The 12,941-nt window shown below is 30.2% G+C and overlaps 1 protein-coding gene across 5 annotated transcripts in view; it reads right to left on the bottom strand.

Moving 5' to 3' along the window:
- LOC143229534 (uncharacterized) overlaps window positions 1–12,941 on the bottom strand; it is a 42,496-nt gene that overhangs the window by 6,561 nt on the left and 22,994 nt on the right. For 2 of the 5 annotated variants that reach the window (XM_076462012.1, XM_076462016.1), the window contains exons 3-5: window positions 8,965–9,636; window positions 4,642–4,707; window positions 3,692–3,864 (exon numbers count right to left, since the gene is read on the bottom strand). In XM_076462012.1, the coding sequence (XP_076318127.1) occupies window positions 3,692–3,864; window positions 4,642–4,707; window positions 8,965–9,636 (911 nt within the window). Of the gene's footprint in view, window positions 1–587; window positions 677–3,691; window positions 3,865–4,641; window positions 4,708–8,964; window positions 9,637–12,941 lie in introns of all 5 variants that reach the window. The other 3 variants (XM_076462013.1, XM_076462015.1, XM_076462014.1) reach the window with 3 other exon arrangements.

The raw sequence follows: 12,941 nt of genomic DNA, 5'->3' as shown, positions 1-12,941 counted from the left end.
CAAGAAAATTAAACTTACTGGAGTTATAATGTAAGTGTAAATTAATTAGCACACTATAACATTAGTTTCCAAGAAAAACATAGCTGAACAAAAAAATTTAACTGCTAGTGCTTATGAATATTACTACACACAGAAGCAACACCCTGCTACTGGTGGAGGGTTACAGTCTAATGATAATTAGATTACAAGCTGGCACAGTACATGTTAGTGCACATAAGGGTAATAAGGTATCTTTGGTTAAGACAGTTTTATTTTTTCTAACAGGGTGGTTGACTTTTGGGGTTGGTTGCAGTAAATTAAAAGGAGTTTAGGGAAGTGTTTGACACATACTTGAATAAGGTCTAGTTTAGTATTAACTACACATAATATTTTAACTGTGCCTTTTAAGTGAAGTGTTAATTTTATACAATTTTTTTGCTTAAATGCAGCAGAGAAAAACAACAATGCCAGAACACAAAAGCAAGGTGATAGTGAAGTTTCCACACACTTTCAGTCCACAGCATGCTAGTGAAATCCCCACACACTTTCAGTCCACAGCATGCTTGTGCACTCAATACACACAACTGAACAATTCAATGCTAACATACTCAAAAAAGTAGGCTCAGGATGGCTAAATCAATGGTTTGACTTCATGTGTCTGACCAGGGTACCAACCTTGAAGTATTAAATCCAAAATCTGGAGAAGAGAACAGATTTATTTTTTTAAAAAACCTTACTGAATGGAAAGGTGTGACACACAAAGCTGCTAGGATGGACTTTTCATACTACACAGACATTACTAAAAATTTACTTATGAAAACATCAGTAGATAAGAAACAAGCAATTCATTTTAAAATGAATTAGTATGTCATAATTACACATTAAATTTATCAGTCCAACATGCATAGGAAAACTAGCTCACAAATTCCTGTTGTTCATCTAAACACTAGAAATTGTCTCATTCATTGGTTTATAAATAAATATGTAAAGACCAAAATTGTTATTTCACTTTGATGAATTTGGTACTCGATTCAAGTGAGTACATCTGCCTTAAAAATGTGTATGGATTCTTTATTTTAGGAAACAGATAACACCTGTAACATAGGTGCATGTCTCTTAATGGCATGTCAACTGCTACAGTTGAGGTACAAACTTCCCAACAACTGTTGGAAAGTAACAACATGTGATCAAACAAGAGAAAAGTGATACAAGTTGTATATAAGAAAGAATTACTTTTTAATTCACCTTAGGTGAAAACCAAGTATTAACTATATACATAGCACAGAGAGAATTAGAAATTAGCTTTTAAATGGTTAATAGTTTTAGTTTAATCACTGTAATACTAACAATGTATTAAATAATCTTGAGTAATAAAAATACAATGAAAGTATGTTGCCTTGAATGTCAATATCCAAGCAGCCTCACTGATCTATTCAGTAACACTTCTGTAACAACATGATCAATAATAATTTTATAGTGGCTATATCTAAAAATATCACACATCCTATGCTTAACTTTGGAGAAACAAAGTAACAGTTCCACTTGAATTTACTTTCCAATTATGAGCATTATTTTATTACAAATTACAGCAACAAAGAATAGTTTCAAAATGGATGCAATGTTTGGATCACTGGTGCAATCATTAAGTTTTACAAGGAGAATGAATTGTTGAACAGTTTTATGGGAAATACAAAAACACCACAAATCCTCTAATAATTTCTGTTTATTGTTTTGCATCAATTTATGATGGAGTTATTGATTTTAAATTAAAATAATTAAAATATTATGATTTAAAAATCAATTTTCATGAACCACGAAATTAGTCTACCTGTATTCCAGATTTTACAAATATTACCGACAGATACATTTAAGATATTTTCAATGCATCTGATGTTAGTAACATACTAATTGTGATTAGGTCCATATGCACTAACAAACTTAAAATTATAGGTTATAAAGTTGCTTAGTTCATGCCATTTTTAATCATTGGAAAGAGAGGCTATGACTACAAACTTTGACAACAAACTGAATTCAGATATAACCTGTAAAAATGGACTTAATTTGAAAAGTTTTGGCAACATCCTTGAACCAAATAGAAATGTGTGAAATTATATGTTTTTGATTAGTTCTTAGTAATAACTTCTGAGTGAAAACAAGGACTGTATAATGTATCAACCACATTTTACCTGTGTTGACAAGACCTTTTACCAGATACCTGAGGATCTTCAGGTATGCTGAAATACTACAGACAAAATAGCAGTTACGATTTCATTTATATTAGCAACTGCTTATAAAAAACAGCTGTTACAATGTCAAGTGGATTAAGCTGAAGTGTAATTTCTTTTTGTCCATTTAACTTATGTCCCAACACATGAGAATCAGTGCAAGTTACTAAAACAAAATTATATTTCTGGTAAGCTTTCATTTGAACAACATAATTTATGAAAAGTAAAATTATGGTGACTCATGGCCCAGTCTCAGAAAAATACTAATTTTACTGCATAACAAATTAATTTAAGAAACTTACACCAAGTATATTGATGTGTTGGCTTGCCATTTGAAACATTTTCTTTGTATGACAAATTCTGTTAACTATACCATCACTATTAAGCAGCATAGAAAAACAAAACAAACTAAATTCATCTCAGTGTGATAAAAGCTTCTAACATAAAATACAGTAGAACCTTTGTTAACAGGCACCACTTTATTACAAGAAGACTACTTTAGATTTATTGTTTTATATTTAAAAAAAATCATGAAGTTATTTACAAATAGTAATAATCCATATACATACATAATGTATAATTGAAATGTGATTGTATATTACAAAATACTAGTCCACTAAAACACAGGGAAGACAAAGTCAATTTTATATTATTGGATACATAACTATAGAACGTGCACAGTGTCAATGCAAGTTATGTAATGTTAGCTAGACATGAATGAAAGGTTAATATAATAAGAAAACAATAACTATGTAGCATTAAGAGACTTAAGGTAATTAAACATTTGTATAATTGTGTAGTCATTCCAGCATGAAAAAGCATAACTTATATTTACTTCTATATATTTTATTTAATGTTTATGAGACTGATCAAGTGACAGACCTCACACAGAATATAGAAAATAAAATATAAAGTCTTGCTCAAAGTAAACATTTGAAATGGATTTAGAAGGTTTTAGACATTATGGAAATAATATTAAAGATGTTTAGGATGAAGAATAGTTTTTTTTTAATTATAACATAAAATCACTTTGCACTCAGACTAGTAACGAGACAAGTTATTTTCAAACAAATATTTAGTAAAAATATTTCATTAAAAATTTTTTTTGTTTACAAAAAAATTGTAATCTTTACTAAAATTCTATCAAATTTTGTGAAGATATACGTGCTGTATCAAAAGTTATGGTGCAAATACTTAACATGTGCAAATGCGTAGGTAAACTTGTGCATATTATACCAAGCCTGTAGAGAAAGGGTTAAATTCACACACCAAACAAAATGAAGGAGGACATAAATTCAAAAATTGAGTATAGTCAATATGGAATCCAGCTTTGTGTGGCTTATTTTTGAACTTAAGGATACCTTGCTACAGAGGGCCTTTGGATATGTTTGGAAATGTGCCCTTAATGTAGAGGTTCTACTGTAATTCCAGATAAGTGTGTTTGTAGCTATTGCAAAAGGTGGGGGGAATATAGTAACCTGTCTTACCTTTCGCTTGTTATGAAAAGCTAGGTAGGCAATAACACAGAGAACAACTGCTGTTAAAAAATAGGCTAGAAAATGAGTGTCTTCTGCTTGTGGAAAAGGTTCAACCATTTTAGGGTAGGTGGGGTTGCCAGAGTTTGCCTTGGGAACATTCTGGTTTTCATTTGATAGTTTACCTGAAAATATGCAATACAAATGCTAGTATTATTAGGAGTGTTTTAGAAATGCTTTCAATGTGGTATAACATTATAAAATGAAAGTAAAATTTAAAACATTAGAGAAAACTAACAAAAATTTTGTTGATTTGTCCAACAAAAATATTTAAAAAATTAGATACACTGCACAAATTCAGTTAAAATAAAAAAAATACCATAAAACTGTCCAGTAAAATAAAACATAATTCACAGTTACTATTAATTTAAATATATATGATGGTTTTTCTTATTTTACTTAAGTACAAAACTTCCAATAAAATATTTAAACTCATTGATAAATAAAATTATTACTTTAAAGAAAAAAATCTGATAACTTGAATATTATATACAAAAATAGGGTAAATGGTAAACATGAAATTAATTTAACACCAACTGTTTTACTGATGTATCTTTAAAAGATTAAATTATAACACAAGTCTGAGAAACAGCTCCACATGCTTATTCAGCAGATCTCATTTTGTTAACGTATAACGCATGTTAGAATAAAAAGGAAAAAATTCCATGCTCTCTAATCTTCACAGAAGTGCAGACAAAAGCATTAGCCATGATTGGAGTCTATGTAAATGCACAGCAATCAATTTTAAACAACTACGTCTTCAGGAAGAGTTGCAACCATAGGTGGTGCATATTTTCAAGTTGTTTTGTACAGTAGACACAAACGAGCATGCAAGTTAAAAGACAGAATGACTGAAGTGTCTGAAATATATGGCAATTTTTAAAGGTTAAACAGTTACACACCATCCATATATAACAAATCATCATCCTCATCATCTGCATCTTTTTCTGTGAAGTCCCATTGTTCATCTGTAAAACACAGCATAATTTTCTTATGGACAAAATATAGGCATGAGCTAAAGTTACCAAAATTTTAATTTCTAAAGTGCTGTAAAAATAATTTTCAATGTCACTTGGTCTAAAATACTACAAAACAAAACTATCAATAAAACTTGTTGGCTCACTCCAATTGCTGAATTGCCTTTTGAACATTCATATTCTTCATATAAAGAAAAAACTGCTCACAGGTGTATACCATTTGAACTGATTGAACTTATTTCTAACAGAAAACAAGCCTAACATACACAACAGCCAAATTAGTATTATTTACAACTTGTCCAACTTAATCTTAATATCTGACATTGGAACTGAATATTAAAAGTATTTTACCTAACCACTATTAAATTATTAAACATTAATAGTTATTAGTGTTATCAAATGACAGTTTTGGTGATGTCAACTATCTTGTATTTTTTCAACAGCAAAGGAAGTTTTGATTTTGACATTTTGTTCTTTATTTAAAAAAAAACAAATTCCATGACACATCTTGGCATGGAAAACAAAAGTATTTGATTGAAAGGTTTTTATTAAATTAAAATTTCATGTCATTTGGCTGTGTAAGAGAAACACCTTGACAAAGTTAAAACCAGATGTGCCAAAACTCCTTTAATTCTTTCCACTTTGACAGAACTTGAATCACTTCAGAATATACTTAATAAATCTTACGATGTAACTGTGATGGAAGTATTTCATCATTTTCTATTCCAAGCACATTGCCAAAAGCTAGAAATTTTGCTCCAAGTTAACATTAATTAAATCAAAAATAAAACTTTGTATGTATGATAACATAAAATTTATGAAAAACATTCCTTTCCAAATTCTTCAAAATTGAATGTACAAGATTTGTTATAAAAGTAGCATCTAATTCATAGACTAACAATATGTAGGTAATGAGACACATCTGTAATATTGAAAATAAAGATGATTAGTGTCCTTATCATTAAAGTCACTTATGTTCCTATACTTTATGGTAACCATTCAATAACCAACATGGGCAATTCACAACACACAAAGCACATAAAATTATCTGTATTATCAGACTGGGTGCATCAAATCTTCTGTTTTGGCAAGCCATACACTCAATGCTATGGCTGTGAAAATCTGAATGAATGAGGATCCATCCCTCCAATACTATTGGTGGGCAATTCATACTTAATTGAATTTGTGAACCACTAAATCATTTTTAATTTAAAAAGAAAAAAAAAAAACTTCAAGTAATTTCATGCAATTCATATTTCTCTCCAAATATCTCCAAGAAGACTTTATAACTGATAACGTTTTGGGTGCAACAAGTGTCTCAATGATGTATTCCTTAGACATATTAACTCAAAATTAAGAAATGGTGTGTGTGCACAGCAACCAATATTAATTTCATAACTATCTTCAACATTCTGTGTGGAATCAATCAGAATAACTTAAGAATCAGTCTAGTGCAGTTTACACTGCTACATAACTATGTAAGTAGTTTCCTGTACATACAATTATTCTAAATATGTAATCAATATGAAATAATGTAAGCAAATGAATAAAATATACTTGCTTTCTATGTATACTTTGACACAGTAACAGAAACAGGAAGAATAAAGCTGCAAAAGTTTTTTTCCAACCATTTCCTGTTACCATAAACATTATTTACAATACTGGTTGTTTTTAGTAATTCCAAAATTAGACATGCAACATCATAAAAATTAACTATTAGTTGCTAATAATGCTCTGTTTTGACATTCAGCTAATTATTTAGACCACTTATTATGTTGTGCATTTTAATTTGATTTTTGGGGTAAATTGCACATTGAAATAAAGGCATACAGGTGCTCATAATTACAATATTCACCAAAGTGGCACAGGCAGGCGAGTTGAATTTTCACATGGACAGTGTAAACTTGCACATTTTGCATAAGTAAGTGTTCAGCTTATAATAGTTCATAAGTTATACTTGGTGTGAAAATAAAACAACTGCACTATTAGAAACTACTCTTCCTGTTTTTGTTTTGGAAATGGCTAAATTTTAAAGCACCTGCTTTGAAAGAAATACAACTGGCAGCAATACAAAAACTGCTTACATCTGGAATTATGGTGCGTACAGGTACACCTTTATATGCCACCACATTTAATGCACAAGATACATTCACACTATTTACTGTCAACACTGTGAAAAAGAAAATTAATATTGAAATACTGTGCATTACAAAACTGAAGTTAATAACAATAAATATTCCCCCTCCCACAGTCTTCTAGTGGAGATTTTTAGTAGTTAATAAGAGTAACAATATATCAAACTGAATCTAATGTCACTCCTATAAAAACGCTTTGCCTGTATTCACCATAATTCTGTTTGCAGGTAATAATCCCCCAAAACCATTTGTTTACAGAGCTTTTGTCCTTTGATTATATATACAAGTTTGTTGAACCAAGTTGTTTTTCTGGTGTGTTTTTTAAATATAGTAGAACATAAAAAACAAACATTCTGAAAATAAAAGAATGAATGTTACACAAGATTTAAAAATAACTCCAAATAAGTACAGATTTTTTTGCACTTATTTAAAAGTCAATTTAGTTACTATAAATCAATAAAAATTCTTTCTTAGGTGTCTAATGACACTGAATACTGCTCAAGATATCCTTAAGTATACAATACTCTCCATTATAAATTTTAAACAATTTGCAAAAAAGTTGCTAACATGTTTTATCTTTAGAACAAACCACTTATTATTATTTTCTGCTTTTATATTCTAATGAAATCTAGAGCTTGCCTATACATTTCATTGCTCAAAATGAATTCAGTTAAATGAATTACAGGTACACATACACGCAACAACAGATGACATGCAGTCACTCAAACACATGGAAAGTTACACTTCTACCTTCAAACGCACAAGGCAATTCTTTTTACAGGTGTCACTGTTTACTGTTTGACCTCTACCACAGTTTGTTTTGATGCAGTATGCTATTATTGTCTCACATTAATCATTGTCTATAAATATCATTCCAAACATATACACCATGAATTAACTTGGTCATAAATCACATGATGTTATTCTAGTGAGGAGTTTGTTTGTTAAAGTTTATCAACATTAAATTTAACTAAATATTTCCATTTCAAAAAATACATCTCTACAATATTGTATTATGCAATGTATTAACATTCCTAATTCAGAGGTTTGAGAGAGCAGTTTGCAAGCCATTACAATTTGTTAAATATATGTTGCCATGTACAAATACATGCACCTTTACAAATACCATATTTCCCGGCAAAGGCTACTTTTATCCAGAATAAATCTCAAAAATTTAACTTGCATCTTTCAGACCAAAGGTTACATTGCTCATAGGCCTAAACCTAAGCCTAGAGGAAGCATTTTGACACTAGACAGTAATCCAAGTCCTTTTATATGACCCTGAATGAAATATACAAGTTACTTAGTATTAAATAACAAATAAATAAACAAACACATGCACCTTTACAAATACCATATTTCCCAACAAAGGCTACTTTTCCCCAGAATAAATCTCAAAAATTTAACTTGCATCTTCCAGACCGAAGATTACATTGCTCATAGGCCTAAACCTAAGCCTAGAGGAAGCATTTTGACACTAGACAGTAATCCAAGTCCTTTTATATGACCCTGAATAAAATATACAAGTTACTAAGTATTAAATAACAAATAAATAAACAAGAACAGGTTACAGTAGATATGATGCTGTAATACCGGCATTCTTTGTAACTCCTCAGACTTAGAATAACATTATTACTGATAATAATACAGATATACTAGCGACAATACAAGGTACACACTTTCAAAGGTAGACATGATAAGCACATAGCTCACAAGAAAGAAGAACTGGGCAAGAGGATTTATGTATCACGAATCACTAAACAATCCACAAAACATCTCAGTGAGACTGGTGGAAGTGTTGCAACTTTTTTCTTATGTTTATCTCTTTTTTCAATATTTAGCTAATCAAAATGAGGGTGCATCTTTGATGCCAGGAAATGGCAACAAAATCGTGTTGTTTTTCTATTTTATTCATGTACTATCAGGTCTCAATTGTTTAAAAAAACCTTTGTGCAAATTTTCACTTTATTTCCAAAGAACTATGACAAAGTTCTTTAAAGTGCTAAATAAGTGTAGAATGTATTTTACAGTGTGATCTCACTCATAACCTATCAAATGTTCTAATACTCCTGTATCACTTTACTGCATTAAAATACTATATATTCAGCCTTACCTTCTTGGTTAACATTTTCAGCAAGTACTCCAGCTTGGGTGTCTTGATCTAACTGTTTGTTGGAAAATTGGGCATTTTCATTTTCTAAACCAATTTGTGAATTATCCAATATTCCATCATTTCTTATGTACCCTCCTCCAGCATTAGAATCTTCACCACTGGCCAATTTCTTGCTCATTTCATCAACAGATGATTGTGAATTCTCCAATACTGTACTGTTTTTTATATACCCTTCTCCAGCATTAAGATCTTGTTCATTTGGAAATTTGCTAGGATCTTGTTGAATGCTGTCCTTTTTCTTGCCAATTTCATCAACAGATGAATGTGAATTCTCCGATATTCTATTATTTCTTATGTACCCTCCTCCAGCATTAGAATCTTCACTACTGACCATTTTCTTGCCAATTTCATCAACAGATGATTGTGAACTCTCTGACACACTATTTTTTATGCTTCCTGAAAGTGTTAGAGGAGTAGAATCATGATTTCTTCCACTATTAAGAGAATCAGAAAATGTTTCAATATATGTTTGATTTTCTGTTGAACTCTGAATTTTTTCCTGGATACTTTTATTTATTTTACTACCAATCAGTTGTTCACTACTGGAAATTTCATAAGCTGTTTTTTTCTGTGTGGGTGACAACTCAGATAAATTCTGAGTAGGGAAAGTTGCTACAGAAAAAAAAAATGTATTTCATTTTCATGTCAGGAAACTGGGTGCCAAGAAAATATTATATTGCTTTTACTTTCCAATATTTCTGTGAATATAATTTATAAACATTTATTTTTAAAGTGTTTTTTAGTTCTACAGAAGGCCCTCAATTAAAAAAAATGAGCATTTACACTTAAAACATGTTCTACAGTTAGAAACTGCATATAGATAACATTAAATATTGTTAAAGCAGTGATAAATAAACTTAATATTTTTAAGCAGTGAGGAATAATCTAATGTTTTGAGAGATGGACTAAAATTTCTTACTTGCAGGAAAACTTTTAAATGACAATATAGTGAAACTATAATACAGAGATAAACATCATAGTTCTATAATATTATTTTGCAAATTACAGCTTGTGAAAGGAAGGAAGAAGTTATATTTAACATGTGTACAACACTGCTGTAGCAACCTTTCTAGAGTACACTGGTTTTTACTTTATTAAATTTTTACCTTAGAGTAAAAGGTACAACTGATATGAATACTTATGTAAACTTAAACAAAAACTATTTATTAGTTTAATTAAATATACAACTACAGCTAAAATAAATTATACATGCAAGTTCAGTCCAACAAGTAAATGTCTCATGTATATGGTTAGTAAATACAAACAAGGCAACACCGAGATATTCATTCCAAAACATAAATTTGAGTTGAGCCTTTTCCTTTAGAAAACTCCTAGCTATTGGTATGCCTCATGAGACTAACTAACTATACAATAGCAAAACAAATACTAACTTTACAAGTTTTAGGAGTTACAATAAATAAATATTTAATATTCTGGCTTATAGCTGACTAAACAATATTTGTAATAAAACTAACGATTTACTAACGAGGTTTATTGATTTAATATCACTGTAACTTCTAATTCATTAAACCTCCTATAATTTTGCAATTTTTCATCTTATAAAATAGTAGCAAGCTACCTACTGAAACTAAGATCTTCCTATGTATAGTATAAATAATGCTGTAATTTGATTTCTCTGTCAGAACCTACATCCCCTCTGAAGGTAAGTGTTGGTTACTTAATGTACAGCAGCGTGTATTGCTCCATGTCCTTTTAAAGTGAGCAAAACATACGGTAAGTTAGTTTTTGTTAAAAAACAAGTGTCAGCAGCTTCAGAAACTGCATACAGTTCATTGACTTTGGAAAAAGACAAAGACAAATTGGAAAAAATTATAACAAGATAACTATTTTCTAGAGAGAATTACAAACCAACTATTTTGCATATTTCATAAGACAAGCTAAACTAGAGATATTTAAAGATTGGATGCAAACTCAATCTCTTTTGTCACAGATGTGATAAAATAATGATAGTGTTTTAAATTACCAATCAGTATCATAGTAACATTAAAGATGCTTATAGTTTTGATGGCAAACTGGATAAAAAGGGACTTGCATGTAGGTTCTTCCAAATATGCAGTTAACTGTTAGTAGCTTCTCCAGTGAGTATAGAGTATGTTACCTAAAAATCTTCTGGGTCATTCTATGTCAAATCATCCAGATTTTGGAAAATCTTCCAGGTGACCCTCTCAGAATGCCTTGAAAAATTTACATGTGCTCATCTACCCATATAATGAAAAACTGCCAAAGATTAGATCAATATATCTAATAGTTTCTGATCTACAGCTCTGCAAAATTTAATTACTTTTTTGTTATTTTTGGCAAATTCATTTTTGGGCACCTTTGACTGCTTAAGGCTGTAGGAGTAATGGTAGTAGAAGGCTGACATTTGCTACACTGACAGAATTAATCCCACATACTTGAAAAATGGTCTCAAACTAAATTTATCTCTCTTAGGATTTGCATAGTGAGGCTGTAAAATCACCTGAAAACCCAAAATCATAAAAAACAGAGCTCTAAGACTTAATATGATACAAAGCTGAATGTTTTTTAAAATTTTCCTATAACATATCAGTTGATAAATCAGCAATTGTTGTAATTAAAAGTCTGTTAGATCTCCTGTAAAAATATTTAGTTGCATGCAACTTTTTATGATTTAGCTAAAAATAGCCCTACTTCAGGTCATAGTTTGATCATGTCACTAGTTATTTCAGCCTTTCCAGATTTTTACCATATATTCTTACATCTCTGAATATGATCTACAAAAAAAATCAAGACTGTGTTCAACCTACCTTTTGAGTTATAATTTTTTTAAATATCCTCTGACCATACATTTTTTACTTGAGAAAAAGAACTTCAAATCAGGTGTGTTACTGTGTGTAAATATATCCATACAATTCTGAAATATAATATGAATCCCACTGAAATATTCTAATCAGCCTTTACCATATATTCTTACATCTCTGAACACGATCTTCAAAAAAATGAAGGTTGTGAAAAATAATAAATTAACAGGCAGCCTAAATAAAACAATTGATTTATTTGAATTACATATTTGTAAAAACAAATTGGTTTAGGAATGTTGAGATCTTATTTCTGCAGTCAGTGTAGGAAACCATGGTCCTATTGATTGCTTCAGTATTACTCAATTTATGTTTTACACAAAAATTCACTTCTGGTAAAACCTTTCACTTCAACTGAATATATAAATGCAATAAAACTCAATGGGGAAAAGTACCAAAAGTATTTGCCTATTCCTCAGCAATATTAACTTAATTAATTATCATATACTGTATGACCAGTGACATTTTTCTTACATCATCCTGAAATATTAGAAATCTGTAACATTTAGTTACATTGCACAAAAATGGCTAGATTATTTTAATGATTGAAGAAAGTTTGATGATGATATAATCCTGATGTATTGCACAATAATGGATCAGTATAAAAGCCAGTAACAATCTCAGGGGTCATCAGACCATTATGACCACTGAGATGGAAGGTATGCATGATTTATCTAAGAGCAGTATAGGAACAATTAGCTGATCCATGTCACTTAAAGAACTATCGCCATAAAACTGGACCATAAAGACTGGTTTCATTTTCCACTGAAGAAACTTAGCCATATCTGCATAACTGTAATGCATACACAATATATTTGCATTGCCATGTGATCTAACTAGTTATGCCAATAAACTTGTTCAGAAATTAATTAATTCTTTCTTGTTTCTCACAACTTCATTATTTAACATTGTGAAAGGCAGGTTAGAATATTCCAGTGGGATTCATAAAGTTCTGACAGGTATTTTTCAAAAATGTATGGATATATTTGCACACAGTAACACCTGGTTTGTAATTTTTTTTTCAAGTATAAAACGTATGGTCAAATGATACTTTTAAAAATTATAACTCAAAAAGTA

Source organism: Tachypleus tridentatus, chromosome 10, assembly GCF_004210375.1.
Source record: "Tachypleus tridentatus isolate NWPU-2018 chromosome 10, ASM421037v1, whole genome shotgun sequence".
Taxonomy (NCBI): domain Eukaryota; kingdom Metazoa; phylum Arthropoda; class Merostomata; order Xiphosura; family Limulidae; genus Tachypleus; species Tachypleus tridentatus.
This window is presented reverse-complemented; position numbering and strand designations above follow the sequence as displayed.